Below are 20,483 nucleotides of genomic sequence, written 5' to 3'. Positions count from 1 at the left end.
TGGGTGAGGAAAACCCAGAAGCTCTCAGATTTGGGTTTTCCCAGATGTGCCAATATGACATCCCTAATAAAAATTACCTTTGAGTGATCGCAAGCCTCAGAGTTTGATTTCGTTGGGGATGTTACTTGGAACCCTGACACTGGATTGATTGATTCAATATCCCATATGAATCCATTGTCAAACAGATTTCTAAATCAATCCTAGAAGAAAAATGTATCTTAGGGACTGGGGAATTATGGGAGTTGTAGTCCATGTGTCTTAAATTTGCCAAGGGAGGGATACTTGCTCGAGAGAGCTTTCTAAAGTGATGAAATTATAGAAATACCAAGTTTGAAATAATGTTGAACATGTCTTCTGTGTTTGCTGCTGTTGTGACCCAGGCCCAAGTAGGTAGCAATAAACTTAGTCCATGGAAAAACAAACAAACTTTATTCAAACAGCTAGGAATTACTTGATTCCCAGTGTCGTTCAACTCAAAGTAAAACAAATGACTCCCAACACAAATTCCTCAGTTATCTCACAAACCTTGGTCCAATTAGGCAAACTGCCAAAGGTCCTTCCTGGCAAAAGTCCAGAAGCCACAAAAACAAAGACGTAGATGAAGTAGAAGATGAAGCAGAAGACGCAGCTACAACACTGTTTTCCGGCAAAGCTGAAACACTGGTGCTGGTCTGTTTTAAGCCTTATGGGAGGGGAAAATCATTTCTTGGCCTTACTCCTGAGTTGTCCTGTCTGCTTGAGCTGCTCTTGCCTTCTGGCAGCTCTTCTCATGCGTGCATTAGGAACAGGCTCCTCCTGTTCCTCTGCCTCACTACTATCAGTCTCTGGAGGCTCTGGAGTCCGCACCTCACTTCCCGTTGGCCCTGGCCTCATCTCAGCCTCATCTTCATCAATGACTTGGACGAGGGGATAGATGGGGAACTCATCAAATTTGCAGATGACACCAAGCTGGCAGGAATAGCCAACACTCCAGAAGATAGGCTCAAGTTACAGAAAGATCTTGACAGACTTGAACATTGGGCGCTATCTAACAAAATGAAATTCAACAGTGAAAAAAGTAAGGTTCTACATTTAGGCCAAAAAAACAAAATGCACCAGTACCGTATATGTGATACCTTGCTCAATAGTAGTACCTGTGAGAGGGATCTTGGAGTCCTAGTGGATAACCATTTAGATATGAGCCAGCAGTGTGCAGCAGCTGTTAAAAAAGCCAACACAGTTCTGGGCTGCATAAACAGAGGGATAGAATCAAGATCACGTGAAGTGTTAGTGCCACTTTATAATGCCTTGGTAAGGCCACACTTGGAATATTGCATCCAGTTTTGGTCGCCACGATGTAAAAAAGATGTTGAGACTCTAGAAAGAGTGCAGAGAAGAGCAACAAAGATGATTAGGGGACTGGAGGATAAAACATATGAAGAACGGTTGCAGGAACTGGGTATGTCTAGTTTAACAAAAAGAAGGACTAGGGGAGACATGATAGCTGTGTTCCAATATCTTAGGGGCTGCCACAAAGAAGAGGGAGTCAGGCTGTTCACCAAAGCACCTGAGGGTAGAACAAGAAGCAATGGGTGGAAACTGGTCAAAGAAAGAAGCAACTTAGAACTAAGGAGAAATTTCCTGACAGTTAGAACAATTAATAAGTGGAACGACTTGCCTTCAGAAGTTGTGAATGCTCCAACACTGGAAATTTTTAAGAAAATGTTGGATAACCATCTGACTGAGATGGTATAGGGTTTCCTGCCTGGGCAGGGGGTTGGACTAGAAGGCCTCCAAGGTCCCTTCCAACTCTGATGTTATGTTATATGTTATGTTGTCCGACTCCGTTGCCAGCTCCGTAGGCTGCTGACAGACCACAACAGCTGCTACCGGTTTCTTCAAAGTGAATTTTCTTTGGAAATTGATTTAAGCAGAAGGAAATTCAAAGAACAGAATGATTCTACTGATATTTATTTAATACTGATACTTATTTAGATACACTTATTTGGGAAAATCCATATGGGAAACAAACAAGGTGATATAAATTATAAAACATGTGTTGCATCTGAAATTCTCTTCCAAATGCAGTGTTGCAATGGAAGTAGTTTATGAAAGGGCAGAGCTCCCATCACGATGTCAGACTTGAATTCAGGTTGTAAATAGCCCCAAAATAGGTCAATTGGACCCTCAAAGGGTGGAGTTACAGGTAATCCTCAATTTATGATCACAGTTGAACTCAACATATCTGTTGCTAAGTGAGACGGTTGTTAAGTGAGCGTTGTCCCACTTTATGACCATTTTTGCCAAGAGTTGTTAAGTGAACCACTGCAGTTGAGAAGTTGTTAATGGTTGTTAAGTGAATCTGGCTTCCCCATTAACTTTGCTTGTCAGAAGACCAAAAAGGTGATCACATGACCGGAGACTCTTGTGTTGTGGCCTGTCGGCCGGCTGCGCCTCCAGCAGCCGAATCAGAGGAGGAGGAGGCGGCGTGGGAGTCAGGGTCAGCATCAAGGCAACCTGAGAGCTCTGAGTGGGAAAAGCAAGTGGAGCTGGCAGAGAGAAAGAGAAACAGAGGCGGAATCTGGGCCATCCATCAGCCCTCAGATGGAGAGTCAATAGCCCCCAGGTCTGAAGGTGGCTGATGAAGAAGAGGAGGAACAACTGGGTCCAGTGCCTGACACACCAGAGGCACAGAAGGCAGAGGAGAGGAGAACAGTGGAAATCTGTGGGCCGGTCCTTGGGAAGGAAGAGCCACCACTGCTAACGAAGCCCCACCCTAGCTCTGGGATAAAAGACAGGGGGCAGAGATGAATAGATGTGTCAGACAACTATTCATCTTCTGGCCGGATGGACTTGTTAGTCTGCGGTGAAAGAGAATTTTTTTGCCCAGAGAAACGTGGCTGCCAGTGCTCCTAATAAAGGAATCATTGAGTTAACTTCAGAGGGTTTGTCATGTTTGGGGAACTGGGTCAGAACACTCTGCAACCGTCATAAATACATGCCAGTTGCCAAGTGTCTGAATTTTGTTCACGTTACCATGGGGATGTTGCAACAGTTCTAAATACGAAAAAAACAGTCCTGAATCACTTTTTTTAGTGCCGTTGTAACTTTGAACGGTCACTAAACAAATGGCTCAAGTCAAGGATATAATCAGTCATGTATGGAGAGCAAATATCTGTTGGCTCTACTCTAATATCAAGTATCATTTAACAGCCTTCCCTGGCAATGCTTTCCTCGCAATGCAAACTTTCGAAATAATTCTTTGCTAAATGGGTAAATAAATACCCAAAGTGCGAGTAATTGAGAGCTCATAATCTGGCTGTTTAACAGTAAGAGGGCTAAGACAAGAAATCATTTGAAACACTCATTGTTTCATACAGTTTAAGATTTCAAATGCTGTATGAGGAAATGATCTTTGAATTAAATTACTGCCCATGTGTCTGATCTGTTTAACAACTGCTATTCAGTTTATGACTCGAATTGGCTAGCAAGCAGAAGGATAGAATATTATAGAATAGAATAGAATTTTTTATTGGCCAAGTGCGATTAGACACACAAGGAATTTGTCTTGGTGCATATGCTCTCAATGTACATAAAAGAAAAGATACAATCATCAAGAATCATAAGGTACAACACTTAATGATAGTCATAGGGTACAAATAAGCAATTGGGAAACAATATCAATATAAATCGTAAGGATACAAACAACACGGTTATAGTCATATAGTCATAAGTGGAAGGAGATGGGTGGTGGGAACAATGAGAAGATTAATAGTAGTGCCGATTTAATAAATCGTTTGACAGTGTTGAGGGAATTATTTGTTTAGCAGAGTGATTGCGTTCGGGGAAAAACTGTTCTTGTGTCTAGTTGTTCTGGTGTGCAGTGCTCTATAGCATCATTTTGAGTTTATGTCCAGGATGTGAGGGGTCTGTAAATATTTTCACAGCCCTCTTTTTGATTCGTGCAGTATACAGGTCCTCAATGGAAGGCAGGTTGGTAGCAATTGTTTTTTCTGCAGTTCTAATTATCCTCTGAAGTCTGTATCTGTCTTGTTGGGTTGCAGAACCAAACCAGACAGTTATAGAGGTGCAGATGACAGACTCAATAATTCCTCTGTAGAACTGGATCAGTAGCCCCTTGGGCAGTTTGAGCTTTCTGATTTGGCTCAGAAAGAACATTCTTTGTTGTGCTTTTTTGATGACGTTTTTGATGTTAGCTGTCCATTTTAGTTCTTGCGATATGGTAGAACCTAGAAATTTGAAGGTTTCTACTGTTGATACTGTGTTGTCTAGTATTGTGAGAGATGGAAGTATGGAAGGGTTTCTCCTAAACTCTAACCCCATTTCTATGGTTTTGAGTATGTTCAGTTCTAGGTTGTTTCAATCGCACCACGAGGCTAGTTGTTCAACCTCCCGTATGCGGATTCATCATTGTCTTGAATGAGACCGATCACTGTTGTGTCCTCTGTGAACTTCAGTAGTTTAACAGAAATAAGGAAGTCACAAGGCAAATAGTATGGTTTGCAGATGATAATTAATGTCTCTAAGTTTTTGTCACAGAATTTATATATTATAGTTATATCCTGAGACCAGCTGTTGTTGATATATAAGGATAAGCCTCCTCCCTTCTTTTTACCAGATGTTTTTGCAATTCTGTCTGATCATTGATTCTGAAATCCTGGGCTATGTAGGCTGCTATCTTCAACTGATTCATTTAACCAGGTTTCAGAGAAGCATAGGGCTGCTGAATTGATAAGTTCACACACCTCAAGTGTGTTTTTAAACAAACAAAAATAAAAAACCTTCTTATCAATTGAACAATCTACAATGGCCTAAATGCTCATATAGGCATAAATTAAAGCAGTGATGGCAAACTTTTTCGGCACCGAGTGCCCAAACTGAAACATGCGTGCACATGTGTGCACACGCGCTGGAGCACTGGGAACTCGAAGACCAGCCACCTGGCTTTGGGTTTCTGGCGCACACATGTGCACCGGCCAGCTGGTCTTCACACATGCTGGAGCACCAGAAACCCAAAGATCAGGTGGCCGGCGCTCCAGCACGCACAGAGACCAGCAGGCTGGTGTGCATGCACATGCCAGAAACCAGAAGAGCAACTGGCGACAGTGTTTGTGCCCACAGGGAGGGTTCTGCGTGCTACCTCTGGCACGTGTGCCATAGGTTCCCCATCACAGAACTATAGTCTATAATATTGTATCTTAATTTTAGCCATTTTAAGGTGTTTCATTTCAACTCCCAGCATTCCACACATCTCAAAATGGCTAAATTTGAGAAACATGGGTCTGTAATCTACTAGGTATTTGCACAACATGCTAAATGATTATTGATAACCAAATCTACTACGTTATGATTTAATGCAATGTCTAAATCCAGTTTTTGAATTACAACAGAGCTGATGAAACACCAGTTATTCAAATCAAAATCTTTATTATGGTCCATCCCCATCATAAGCCCCAGTTATTAGAATTTAGGAGATTATGTGTAATCCTTTCTCACCTCCTGTCAATCCTAATTGGGTTATTTTCTTCCCAATGCTTTTTTTTTTAGCTTTTATGGAATCCTAGGGTTGGAAAAGATCCTTTAGGCCATCAGTGCAATCTTCAACTCAGTGCTGAAATCTGGAATCCAGCTTGTTTTTTTAGATTTTTGTCCTGCCTTTATAAGGTGGCAAACATGTCTAATGCTCATTCTTCCTATTTTCCCCACAACAACCCTGTGAGGTGGGTTGGGCTGAGAAAGAGGGACTAGCCTTAAGGCACCCAGCCCAACTTTCATGCCTAAAATGGAAAATGGATTCACTATCTCCTAGTGATTGGCTCAAAGTCACCAGTCTCCTGGTGATTGGCCCAAACCCCAAAGCCACCCAGCCAGCTTTCATGCCCAAGGTTCGACTGGCACTTTAACCACTACACTGAACTGCCTCTTGAGCATCCTAACAGATGTCTGTGCAGCCTTTCTTTCTCCACAAAAGAAGCTGATCATCTCCAAGCTTGCTTCTGCTTCCCAAGAGCTCTTACTGTTAGGAAAATCCTCTTAGCTTTTAACCAGAATGCTGCTTCCTGAAACTTGAACCCATTATCTGTTCCTGTGCTCTGAAGTGATGAGGATGGCCAAACTACTTAGTGACAACTGACAGGCTTTCAGTATATGAGAGCTCATGTCCTTCACAATGATCCTTTCTCAAGGTTAAGCATACTCAAGTTTTCCATGTTAAATTTTGTCTTCTCTTGTCTGGTCCTTCAGATTTCCCTTTTTTACATCCCTCCACCCCAGTTTTTCTTACTTTTTTCTTAAAATATGCTGCCAGAACTAAAACCAAACTAAATTGACTGAAAGTGTTGCTTCCTATAATTTGGAAACTGCTAGCTGTTGTTTTTTTAACAAAAAGCCAGAGGTAATGTTATCTCAATAAAAATATGTTTATGGCAAAAGAATAAGCTCTAATTTCTTATCTAGTTGAATGGCATAAAGGAGTAGGAAGTGCAGTTAATTTCTTGAACTAACTCTTTCTTTCTTTCTTTCTTTCTTTCTTTCTTTCTTTCTTTCTTTCTTTCTTTCCCCCCACTTTTGTTTTAAATAGAAAGGTGGAAGCTTGCCCTTGGTTGAGCTGAAATGTTTCTGCCTTCATTAGTTACCATAGGAACAGACCTTAGTTAATCTTCTGTTCATAAACCCAGAGCAATTTACTTGTGTGGAAGTTTGATTATTCAAATTGCTTTTGCATGTGTTCAAATAAATTATAATGACAGATACCAAAGTACTTTTATTATCTCTTAGCTTAGTTATTAAAAATAGTTCTTGATAAAAACAGGAACCTGTTTTTCATCTTTGTTCCTTCTCTCCAACCACCATTCTGTGTGTGTGTGTGTGTGTGTGTGTGTGAGAGAGAGAGAGAGAGAGAGAGAGAGAGAGATTGAGAGGGAGAGGGATCTTAAATGTGTCTTCCTCAAAGAAAAATAATCACCTTTTCTTCCTCTGTTCTTCATTTTTATAAAAGGATGCGGTGACAGTAACCTTTCCTATTTAACAAGAGCAGAATGCATGGTGACATGTTCAGATTATGATTTCTTTTCTAACTCATCTGCTTCCAAGATGTTCACATTTTTAAGTCCCACTAATTGCTCTACAAAAAGACCAGGTTCACACCCTGTTGGAAAAAAGACTCCATTTTTTTGCAAGAACATAATATGTATTCTCACAGCGAATGTACTTCTCATTATTGAATTTAAATTCTGAAAAAATTTAGATTTCTGTGATTTAAACTTGGTGTTACCTAGGGTCCAGGTGCCATCAGTTGAGAAGTAGTGAGATAAAGTACAGGTAGACCTTGACTTAACAACAGAAATTTTGGGCTCAATTGTGGTCATAAGTCAAGTGTCAGCTCACAAAGCATCACTGACCTACTCTCGAGTTGCCATAAGCAAGAGGGATGGGAAACCGATGAAACAGCATGGCAGCCAAAGACAGATGCACATTCCAGACTTAACTCTCACAAGGCTGTATCCCAGGGTTACCAATAGTGGCCGGAGGGCAGTGGTCTTGCTCCTGTTGGCGGATGTGATTGATGACACACCCTGGGGGGGAAGGGGGGGAAACAGGGTCATGATTGGGGCGTGAATTATGTAGGGTCAGAGCTGGCTTCACTTGGGAAAGTGCAGACATGAAGCTCCTAATAAATAACTGGATTTCTTTTGAAGCTTGGCTCGAGGCTCATGATTTAATTAGGGCATCCATCAGAACTCTGACAGCAAGGATTACCTATACCCATGATAGCGAACCTATGGCACACGTGCCACAGGTGGAATGTGGAGCCATTAGCTCCAATGCGCATGTACGTGCCGTCCAGCTGATTTTCGGGCCTTCCGGGCCCACCGGAAGTCTGGAAACAGGCCATTTCCGGCCTCCGGAGGGCCTCCAGGTGGGTGGGGAAGGCCATTTTCACCCAGGCTCCAAGAAAGCCTCTAGAGCCTGGGGAGGGCGAAAAACAGGCCTACCGGGCCCACCGGGCCATTGTGTGCCAAAAGTGGAGGGAGCATGGGGGGGGTCACATGCGGGGGGAAGGGCACATTGAATTACGGGTGTGGGCATGCACATGCGTGACTCTCCGTGCTCCCCCCGCTTTTGGCACAGGACAGCAAAAAGGTTAGCCATCACTGACCTATACATTGGAATAGACTCTTCATTTAGTGATATTATAATTACTGAGTGGAATGGTATTTTTGTTCACTTTTTGAAGTACTCTCTCTAAGGATGACCTTGGAGCAGTGTTTCTCAGCCTTGACAAGATGAAGATGGGAGTCCCAAAGGTGCTTATTCAAGAGGCAGCTGGACTTTCTTTGTTTTTCCTTGAAGATGTTTCAGTACTCATCCCAGAAGCTTCTTTAGTTCTGACTTAAAAATGGGAGGACTTGGACTTGAAGTTCGCACATCTTCAAACTGCCAAGGTTGAGAAACACTGGATTAGAAAGAAAAATTTGACAGTGAAAATCCTCTATCTCAGCCCGGATGGAATTTGCACAATTAATTAATTAATTAATTAATTAATTTATTTATTTATTTTATTAAATTTTTATACCGCCCTTCTCCCGAAGGACTCAGGGCGGTGTACAGCCGAAATAAAATACAGAGCATATACAATTAAAAGAAATTAAAATAAACTATTACTAAATGGCCGGTAATTAAAAGATTTAAAAATTTAAAATATTACTAAAACCCCAATTTAAAACCACTATTTATGCCAGTCCTGCTTGAATGAATAAATATGTTTTTAATGGGAGACAATTGACTTCATTGTCTCCCAAGTGACTTTCATCAATTGTCAGGTTCAAGAACCAAGAATGACACACACAGTTACTTAAGAGTAGTTTCTGACAATGAGAAGTATTGGTACTGATATATACTATCTTGGTGAGACCACCTTTAGAATACTGTGTCCAGTTCTGGTCAGCATGATACAAAAAAGATGTTGAGAGAAGAGCAACAAAGATGGCTAGAGAACTGGAGGCTAAAACATATGAAGAACAGTTGCAGGAACTGGGCATGTCTAGTCTAATAAAGAGAAGGACTAGGAGTGATGTAATAGCAATCTTCCAATACTACCTGAGGGCAGAGATGAAATCTAAAAATTTTCCCTTAATGGGAAATTGGCTTAATTGGTGGGTGTGGCTTGGTGGTCAGATGACTGGGTGGGTGTGGCCAATAACAATAAATAATAAAAATAATAAACAAAGTACACAAAACAATAAGAGGTACCAAAAACCAACTTTCAAAAGTTCAAAAACCACTTTACACACACACACAACACAACACAACACACAAAAGCAGCTGCCCCTCACCCAAAATGGCCCCTGAAACAAGCAGGTATCTCACACAGCCACAAAAAGCTCAAAAACCAACTTTCACACTTAACACACACACAACACAACACAACTGACTCACACACAAAGTAAAAGCAGCTGCACCTCACCCAAAATAGCCCCTGCGACAAGCAGGTACTTCACACAGCCACAAAAAGCTCAAAAACCAACTTTCACACTTTACACACACACAACCTGACTCACACACACACCCAAAATGCCACATACAGCTTTGTGAGATTTTGTGTGTTTGTGTAGTTAGAGTGAAACACTACAGAAACACGCCAAATCTCAGAAAGCTGCACAAATATTTTATTTTATTATTTTATTTTATTTATTTATATTTTTAAATAAAAGTAGCTAAATTTAAAACTTCTTTAACTTTAAATTGCTGTCTAAAAAAATAAAATAAAACTTCTTTAAAAACTCAATTAACTATTTTTTAAAGCTCCCCCCCTCCTTACTTACCCAATTGAAGGCAGGCAGGTTGAGTTGCTCACTGATGAGATGGATTGCAGGCAGGCAGATTCAGTTGCTAGCTGATGCAATTGATTGCAGCAGTCAAAGCAAGGCTTAGCGAGCCCGAAAGAAGCAGCAAGTAGACAAGTGGGTACTGGGCGATTGGGTGGACATGGGCAGTGGGAGGGGGGAGGGATTTTTGCTACCAGTTCTCCAAACTATCTACCACCATCGCTACTGGATCACCAGATCCGGTCCGAACCGGGAGCATTTCACCCCTGCATGAGGGGCTGTCCTAGAGAAAAGGGGATTGATTTATTCTTCAAAGCACAGACAGGAGGACAAAAAGTAATGGATGGAAGCTTGTTAAAGAAAGATCCAGCCTAGAACTAAACAGAAATTTCCTGACAGTGAGAACAATTAATCAATGGAAGAACGTGTCACCTGGAGTTGTGGGTGCTCCATTACTAGAGGTTCTCAAGGGTAGACGGGACAACCATTGGTCCGGGATAGTATAAAATGTCCTGTCCTGAGCAGAGGGGTGGCCTACAAGACTTCCAAGGTCCCTTTCAGCACTATAATTCTATGATTTTTTCCAACTGGGTGATAAACCAGATATCTTAGAATATAGCACCTATCAACATCTCAAAGGTGGCCGCATTTGGAAGTAACTTTAGAAGTGGCATTATTAAGAAGGAAGAAAATTTACACCTCCCTTATGGGAAGAAAACCACAAAAATCTGATGTTTAAATCTTGCTTGGAGATGTATTTAAATAAACTGAAAACTGAGAGCATTGGAGACAAATTTCTTGCGTGTCCAATCACACTTGCACCCTGTCCCGTCCCGTCCCATCCCGTCCAATTCTATTCTATTCTATTCTGTTCTGTTCTGTTCTGTTCTGTTCTGTTCTGTTCTGTTCTGTTTCGTTCCGTTCCCTTCCCTTCCCTTCCCTTCCCTTCCCTTCTCTTCTTTTGGTGAAACTCAGCTTCAGAAGGATGGAATTAGGTAATCAGCTGGTAACAGCTAATCCTGCAAGCCTCTAAGGAAGGGAAATGCATCTTCCACTGTAATGCAAATGCAAAATTGTGGGTCATGGGGGAAGGAGGGGGGGGATGAGGAAAGGATAAACAATATATATATTTCATCATCTGGGTCAACTATATTTCTCAGGGGGGTTGCATTTCCTTCTGCTTGCACGAGATTGTTTATTATGAGTAGAGATTATGGCAAGCTTCCTTGCTTTGAGACCAAGCCTTCATTTCAGATTGTCAGTGACTATCAGGATGAGTCTCAGCAGCTGTTCTGAAGGGTAAAATGAATAGAAATAGAACAGAAATAGACGAGTAGAGTAGAGAAGAATAGAATAGAATAGAATAGAATAGAATAGAATAGAATAGAATAGAATAGAATAGAATAACGGAGTTGGAAGGGACCTTGGAGGTCTTCTAGTCCAACCCCCTGCTTAGTCAGGAAACTCTATACAATTTGAGACAAGTGGCTCTACAGTCTCTTCTTAAAAACCTCCAGGTGGCGAGCTGCCTTCCCAGTGTCCTGGTGTCCAGCTTGCAAAGGCTGGACTGCGGGCCATGGACTGGTTCGGGGGTGTGGCCAGCCAGCGATTGCTACTGGTTCAACGAACCAGACCCAATCTCCACTACCTACTCGCCCGATCTGGTCCGATCAGATAGCATTTCACCCCTGTTCTATACCTCTGTTTATTGATGGACTCTCTGTATTACCTGCATATTTCCAGCTTGGTTTGGTTGAAACATTACAAAGTTTATGTTATCAAATATATAGGACATATTTGGAATCAGGCTCACTGCATTCATGTCTGCAAGTATGTAATTTTTTTGTTCTATGTTTATAAAACTATTAAGTCTTGGAGTTTTTTTCCCCAACTGTCTGGGTTCACATAACTCACTGAATTGTAAACCAGGATTACACAAAATGCAGTTCATGTGTTCACAACATACTAAAACTGTAGTAAGGTTCTCACAGCAAAAAGAATATACTGTCAGCGTTCCAGAAAATCCCAAAGCTTCCAAAGCTGACATATACATTATCCAACTGTGTATTAACCTAAGTAATCTATTATACTCACTCAGCCTCCTGCTTGGCTAGTGATTTGGCTCTTTATTGTAGGTAGTCCTTGACTTACGACCACAATCGGGATCAGAATTTCCATCAGAATTTGGCTTCTCCACCTGACTTTGCTTATCGGAAGCCAGCTGGGAAGATCACAAATGGTGATCACATGATCCCAGTTCGATACAACTATCATAAATACATTCTGGTTGCCAAGCCCTCAAATCGTGATCATATGACCATGGGAACGCTTGTGACAGTTGGGAGTGCAAGGACCAGTTTATGCCCCTTTTTTCAGAGCTGTTTTTTCTCTCTCTTATCATTTTTAATTGTTATTATATAAAATACAAGGAAGAAAAGAAAATAAGAAATTAAGGGAGGAAAAGGGAACAGGAAAAGGGGGTGTGAGATACAAGGGAGAAGAGAAAAAGAAATTTTTGATACCAAATAGTAGTGATAATATTGACCATTTTGGTCATCTTAATTACCTTAATCACACTCACATCATTATAATAACATTGTACATAATACAATCATCTTTCAACTTCTGATCCTTTCATCTACATACTGATTTTAAAATATTGTATAGGAATATGCATAACAATATTTCCCCTTTTCTACTTTCTACCTCTAAAGCTTAATAGCACAAATCTTTTATTAATAGGTATTCTATTTCTATAACATCAAATCTTTCTAATCAACAAAATCAAAATCAAAGTTTCATTTTTTTTCTTCACAAGCACAAATTCCAGAAGTGATATATCCTGTTTTAACTTCAAGCTGTTTCTAAGCAGATGGCTGTAAGTCAAGGACTTCCTGCGGGCAGGTGTCATCATCTTTATCTTAAAGGCACATTCTCAGAGGGTTCTGTCGTATTCATCTTTCCCAGGTCTACGAACGAGGAACAAACGTGGACCAGTTTGTCACCCGTTTCCTGCTGAAAGAGACGGCCAATCAGATTCAGTCCTTGCTCAGCTCCGTGGAAAGTGCCGTGGATGCCATCGACGAACAAACCAGCCAGATAAGGTTGGACTATGATCTTTACGCCTTTCCATGTGACCTCTAGATAAGATAACCTTCATTGTCCTTTTTCTGTATACACAAAGGCATGCATTAAAATTAAAATTTTGACACACTGCTCTTGAAAACCCTCCAGGAATGTCACCATCCCAAAGATTATAATAATAGCAACAATAATAACAACAGCAGCAACATCCCAAAATGCCAAATTTTTATTTATACAAACACACACATTCAAAATATAATAAAAGCAGCAACATCCCAAAATTTTTGCCTGTCTATCTGTCTCTCTCTCTATCTATCCCTTTATCTATCTCTATATCTAACTATCTATCATCTATCTCTCTATCCCTCTCTGTCTGTCTGTCTATCTGTCTGTCTGTCTATCTATCTATCTATCTATCTATCTATCTATCTATCTATCTATCTATCATCTATCTATCATTGATCAATCGATTGATCTATAAAATTTGGCATTTTAGGATGTTGCTGCTGTTATCATTACATTTTGAATATATAGCAGAAAAACGAATCTTGAGAGTTAACAAGGTTAATACTATGTGGTATAAAACTATTACAGAATCTAGCTATTCTGCTTCGGATAGCATGAATGCTCCTCCCAGAAGGTAATAAAGAAAACTAGTCATGGAGAAGATGTGTAGCATCCCTGACAATATTGCAGACCCTACTCAAGTGTCACTTATATGCCATGTCCTGGATAGAAGGAAGTGAACTTCCAATAATCTTTTCTGCTGTCCTCAACACTTTCAGCACAGCCTTCCTGTCCGAAACAATTATACAGCTAGTCCTTGACTTACAACCACAACTGAGTCCAAAATTTCTGTTGTTAAGCAAGACGTTTGTTCAGTGAGTTTTGCCCCATTTGACAACCTTGCTTGCCAAAGTTATTAAGTGAATCACTGCAGTTGTTAAGTTAGTAACACAATTATTAAGAGAATCTGGCTTCCCCATTGACTTTGCTTGTCAGAAGGTCGCAAAAAGGGATCACCTGACCTTGGAACACATAATTGGTCATAAATATGAACCAGTTGCAAAGCATCTGAATTTTGATCCCGTGATCATGGGGATGCTGCAAAAGTCGTAACTATGAAAAATGGTCAAAAGTCATATTTTTCAATTTTTGTTGAATGATCACTAAACAAACTGTTGTAAATCAAGGACTACCTGTACTTCCAAACCAAAATTAATCCCCCTATAAGAAAGTGGTAAGGACAGAGGAAGGAAGATGTGCTCTTTGCATACAATGCAGAAAATGCGGGGGTTGCTGTGCCCACTTGAGGGACTCAGCTAGCCAGCTTATTAGCTGTACCCCCAGAAATGTAATACTGCTAACCACCTTCACGATCAAATCATTAGTGTACAGTGGTGTATGGCTGTGCCTGCCTTTCCTGAAATCAACAATGATTTATTTTGTTTTAGCTGGTTTTGCTAGTGCTGAGAATTTTGTTGTTTTTCCTCTATGCTTGGGAGTGTTCACTAGGAAAGATATTTCTAGGGTTGTACTAAAATATTGATGTAGATGTGTTGCCTTAATGCAGAATTTAACTAGAAATGAGCACTCTGTAAAGGAATGTGGAGATGGCTTTGTGGAAGGGATGAAAGAGCCATTAAGGAGAGAGCTGGAGAAGCAATTATATCCTATAAAATGGAATAAAGTGTTCTGCCCCAAATGACGCACAAGCACAGATATGCAAAGAGATGTGCGCTCTCTCTCTCTCTTTCTCTCTCTCTCTCTCTCTCTCTCTCTCTCTCTCTCTCTATATATATATATATATATATATATATATATATATATATATATATATATATATATATATATATATATATATATTTGTTTTCTGAGGTTTTCACGGGTGTTTGTATATAGGTCTTTGGTTGGGAGCAATGTGTGATTGCAGCTGTTTCTTCTGCTCCCAGAAGCACGAAGCTGAAGCCTGAAGATGACGAATGAGACTTCGTCGAAACGTCGCCAAGACACTTCTAATTTTACATGGGAGAAAATCCGAACAACCAAAGACCTATATATATATATATATATATATATATGTAGGTCTTTGGTTATTTGGGTTTTCTCCCACGTAAAATTGGAAGTGTCTTGGCGATGTTTCGACAAAGTCTCATTCGTCATCTTCAGGCTGATGTTTACAGCTTTGTGCTTATAGGAGCAATGTGTGATTGCAGCTGTTTCTTCCTTTTTACGAGACTTCGTCGAAACATCGCCAAGACACTTCCAATTTTATGCGGGAGAAAACCCGAATAACCAAAGTGTCAGGCCTGGAAACCATACTAGACTTTAGGGTTCCAGACGCTGCCACATTTTTCCCCTGAGGGGAAGAAGGGAGGTTGAGGGGTATGGTAACATTCTTCAAGCGGTCAAGGTCGGATGGTGTTCACATCTGCAGGAAGAGTGGTGAGAAGATATTTGAATAATGTCAAGGTTCCAGAAAAACCTCTTCTGCATAAAAAAAACTCAGAAGCCATTGTCTTTCAGAGTTCTTTACTAGCATGAGGAAACTGGCACACGATGAGTGAAATTCCAAAACTGAACTTCCGGATTCTTTTCCCAGTTATACAAACCCCAAGAGTCCCACCCCCCTGACCTCTTTGCTGGTCACATGGTCCCACGTTCTCCCAGTTCATTCGAATATCTTCTCGCCACTCTTCCTGCAGATGTAAACACCATCCGACCTTGACCGCTTGAAGAATGTTACCATATCCCTCAACCCCCTTCTTCCCCTCAGGGGAAAAATGTGGCAGCGTCTGGAACCCTAAAGTCTAGTATGGTTTCCAGGCCTGACACAAAGACCTACACACACACACACACACACACACACACACACATATATTGCTGACTCTCTTTCTTTTTTTCTCTCCCTTTCTCTGTCTATCTCTCTATTTATCTTTCTCTGTGTATGTGTGTCTTTCTCTCTGGCTCTCTTTTTCTCTCTCTCTGTCTACTTCTCTCTCTCTCCTCTCTCTCCCCCACCCCAAATAAGTCTTGCAAACACACATGCTTCCACTACAGAGAACTTCAACTAGTTTGGCTTATAAAGGTTCCAAATCAAACTGTCACACAGGACAGTCATCAGTTGGAGACAGAGGGTCAAAACTTGTAGATGAATCAACTAGGCTGAGTCACAGTTCTAAAGTTCATGAGTCAGTAACAGAGTTGGAAGGGATCTTGGAAGTCATCTAGTCGAATCTCCTGCTCTCGCAGCAGACCTATGCTATTTCTGATAAATAGTTGTCCAGTCTCTTTTTGAAAACCTCCAGTGATGGAGCACCCACAACTTCTGAAGGTAATTTATCCCACTGGTTAATTGTTCTCACTGTCAGGAAATTTCTCTTTGGTTCTAGGTTGATTCTCTCCTTGATTAGTTTCCATTCATTGCTTCTTGTCCTGCCTTCTTTGGAGAATAAGTTGCCCCACCCCTTCCTTGCAGTAAGCCCTGCAAATGTTGGCATGGAAATCCCAAACCAAGGGCCAAACCTGTCTTCAAAATGTCATGTTTTCATTTGTCAAGGAACTATTTGTTATTTAAAATCAGAATGCAACATTTCTGTTAACAAGTCTAGTCTTGTGAAAAGAAGGACTAGGGATGACATGATAACAGTATTCCAATATCTAAGAAGAGGGAGTCAAGCTGTTCTCCAAAACAACTGTGGGCAGAAGAAGTAGTAACAGGTGAACAATCATAAAAAAGAGATTCGACCTAGAAGTAAGGAGGAATTTCCTGACTGAGAACAATTAATCAGTATGGGTACTGCATCACTGGAGGTTGTTAAGAAAAGGTTGGCAGCATTTATCTGAAATGCTTGAGAAGAGGGTTGGACTAGAAGGTCTCCAAGATCCCTTCCAACTGGGTTATTTTGTTATTCTGTAATAAATAAAGTCCCCTTTTTCTTTTGTGTTCTTGTGAGATATGGAGATGTGGTATATAGTCATTTAATGTAGTCTGCTGTCTGTATCCATTGTTTTCAGATGGTATTAAAATTCAGCCCTGCTGCTTTCTATAATGCTGAGTTGCAGAAGTGTTAAGGTTCTTTTTATACAGATGAGGTTCAATCAAAATTACTCTGAAAAAGTAGGATAGAAATCAGTGAGGCGTGCAGTATCCTAGGAAATCCCCCTGTTTATTACAATGGGATTAACTAAATCCCAATCTTGTTTATGCAATCTAGAAACCACCTGCTTAGAATCGCTGCGTGTAAATATGTTAATTAAATGAGCTTGGTTTGTTAGAATATGTTTTAATGCTCCAACTTATCTTTGCTGAGTTGGCACAACGTTTTCTGATTGGTTAGTTCATTGACCCAGCTTCAAAGTTCACAAAAATCATTGGATCACAAAGGTAACCAAACTCCCAAAAGTGCTTTTTCAGGAGGCAGCTGGATTTTCTTGTTTTTCTTTGAAGACATTTCACTTCTCATCAAAGAAGTTTCTTTAGCTCTGACTGAATTTCCATTCTTCCATTCCCCACCATCCCGTCGGAGCTGAAGAAGCTTCTTGGATGAGAAGTGAAACATCGTCAAAGAAAAACAAGGAAGTCCAGTTGCCTCCTGAAAAAGCACTTTTGGGACAACCGTGACCTGGATGATAGAGATTCTCCATGGACATTAAGCGAACCAAAGGTCTGAGTTTGTACAATATGCTAAGCTTCTCATCCCAACCAAGGTTTTTGTTATTAGTTGTGACGTCGTGTCCGACCCATTTGACCCCATGGACCTCTAGGCCTTCCTGTCCTCTACCATCCTCTGGAGTCCATTTAAGCTCACACTGACTGCTTCGGTGACTCCATCCAGCCACCTCGTTCTCTGCCATCCCATTCTTCTTTTGCCCTCAATTGTTCCCAGCATTAGGCTCTTCTCCAGTGAGTCCATCCATCCCATTAAGTGGCCAAAGTATTTCAGTTTCATCTTACCAAGTTTAGTTTGTGCTCTATTCAAAGCCACTGGTTTTTTTTAACTAACCTGGATAAATAAATATATGGTGTGTGGTCAAAGTATAGGATGCCATGCTGTTTATGATTTAACAATATGCTTCAGGAACTGGTGCCCCTCAGGCCCTACCTTCAACTACCACATGAGGCGTGGTCCCATCAGAAATTTTGTCCTGGGAGTAAGAACAATCGGTGGACCTGTTTACCTCTAGAAGTTGTGGGTGGTCCATCACTGGAGGTTTTCATTTTAGGTAGCCATTTCTCCAGAATGTCTCTGGAGATTCTCAGTTATCCAGGTCATGGTTGTCCCAAAAGTGCTTTTTTCCAAAGACAACTGGACTTTCTTTCTTTGTCTTTGAAGGCATTTCACGTCTCATCCAAAAAGCTTCTTCAATTCATGGATGAGGAACTTCTTGAATGAGAAGCAAAATGTCTTCAAGGAAAAACAGAGGAAGTCCAGTTGCCTTTTGAAAAAGCACCTTTGGGATTTGTTCAGAATAGTATAGAATCTCCTGCCATGGGGAGGAGGTTGAACTAGAAGATCTCCAAGGACCTCTCCAGCCTCAGGATTCTATGAAAAAGAGGCATAAAATGGGAGATGTCCCAAGACCAAGGAGTTTAGGGGTTTTCCTTTTTATTTTGTCCTTCACAAATTCTGTGTGGATGCACAGTCACACAACTTGGTGAGGACTAGCTTCAGGATTCAGGTTTCCTCCCTTGAAACTTTGGAAATTGCACCTCCTAGAAGTTGAAGGAGGGAGGGCAAGGAAACCAAAAGGGATTTTAGGAAACACAGGTTGCTTTTGAGCACTGCAAAGGAAGTTAAAATCATATTTATTATTATTATTATTATTATTATTATTATTATTATTATTATTATTATTATTATTATTATTATTATTATTTATTTGATTTTTATACCGCCCTTCTCCCGAAGGACTCAGGACGGTGTACAGGCAAAAGTAAAAACAAACAATACAATATACAATTTAAAATACAAGTTTAAAAAAACTTATTATAATTAGCCTAGAAACTTTAAAATATATAAAAAACTAAAACCCCATTTAAAATTAGTAGTAAGAAATTTAAAATCGATAAAATTATAAAATTTATAAAAAATTTATATACCTCACAGCTACACAGAGCAGCAACTGTCTTGACCAGAACCCAAAAAACCAGTTGCTATGGAAATGGGGACGAGATCAAAAGCTGGTATCAAGAGATTTCCTCGTTCAAATCCTCCTCCTGGTCACCTAATTTAAATTAAACAAAATAAAAATCATAAATAGCTGCTTACATAGGAACCTCTCTGCTCCCTCAGGTCTGGTAAGGTAAGGAGAGACTTACTCAAGAGGCTGAAAAGCAGATGAATTATTCCTCTCTCTATCTTTTAATATGCATGGTTACTCAGAAGTTTAAATCAAAGAAAGCCAGTTATTCTGGATTACATAGAGCAGGGGGTCTCCAATCTTGGCTACTTTAAGCCTACGGACTTCAACTTCCAGAATTCCCCAGCCAAAACTGGCTGGGGAGTCCTGGAAGCTGAAGTCCGCTAGGCTTAAAGCAAAGCTGGCTGGGGAGTCCTGGGAGTTGAAGTCCTCCAGGCTTAAAGTAACCAAGGTTGGAGACCCTTGACCTAGAAAGCTACCAGCTCAGGTGATATCCAGTAGGATAATAAAAGAATATTTCTCTCTCTTTTTCTTTATGTTTGGTAATTTTTTCCTAATTTTTAGTTATTAAATCCATCTTTGTAATTCTTCAACCTCCACCCAGTCGGGACCTTATTCTTAAGTACTTTTAAAAATAAGAACCTAATAATTGCCTTATTCTACTGCAACAAAGAGAATCGGAAGTCAATGCCTTTTCTTTCTTTTTCCCCTTCTTCTTCGGACTTTCTGACAAGCAAAGTCAATGGGCAAGTCAGATTCACTTAACAACCGTGTTACTAACTAACTTAACTGCAGTGATTCACTTAACAACTGTCTCGCCTAGGCACAGAAATGTTGGGTTCAATTGTGATTGTAAATCCAGTTAAATCCAAATGGCTTAACATAGCATGACTAGCCCAGTGAAGAGAAGGACCAGGAGAGACATGATAGCAGTCTTCCAATATTTGAGCGGCTGCCACAGAGAGGAGAAAGGGGTCAAGCTATTTTCCAAAGCACCTGAAGGCCAGACAAGGAACAATGGATGGAAACTGATCAAGGAGAGATTCAGCCTGGAAATAAAGAGACATTTTCTGACAGTGAGAACAATCAACCAATAGAACAGAAGTTGCCTTCAGAAGTTGTGGAAGCTTCATCACTGGAGGCTTTCAAGAAGAGACTGGACTGCATCTGTCAGAAATGGTATAGGTGTAGGGTCTCCTGCTTGGGTGGGGCGTTGGACTAGATGACCTACAAGGTCCCTTCCAACTCTGTTGTGTCTTGCCCGCCCTCAGAGCAGCCGGGGCCTTCTTATCTGCTCCCGAACACGGAGGAATGTATGCCTCCCGGCCCCAGTCCTGGCTCCATGCCCAGACAAACTGCAGAAGAAGGAGCACCTCCCGGCCCCAGCCCTGACTCCATGCCCAGGCAAATGGAGCAGCTAGACCCCTC

General features: G+C 40.8%; 1 protein-coding gene across 2 annotated transcripts in view; it reads left to right on the top strand.

The window, feature by feature from the left end:
• Positions 1-20,483, top strand: part of NECAB2 (N-terminal EF-hand calcium binding protein 2) — a 274,142-nt gene that overhangs the window by 192,118 nt on the left and 61,541 nt on the right. For both annotated transcript variants that reach the window (XM_058154969.1, XM_058154970.1), the window contains exon 6: positions 12,795-12,931. In XM_058154969.1, coding sequence (XP_058010952.1) covers positions 12,795-12,931 — 137 coding nt within the window. The remainder of the gene's footprint in view (positions 1-12,794; positions 12,932-20,483) is intronic.

This window comes from Ahaetulla prasina, chromosome 12, assembly GCF_028640845.1.
Source record: "Ahaetulla prasina isolate Xishuangbanna chromosome 12, ASM2864084v1, whole genome shotgun sequence".
Taxonomy (NCBI): Eukaryota; Metazoa; Chordata; class Lepidosauria; order Squamata; family Colubridae; genus Ahaetulla; species Ahaetulla prasina.
This window is presented reverse-complemented; position numbering and strand designations above follow the sequence as displayed.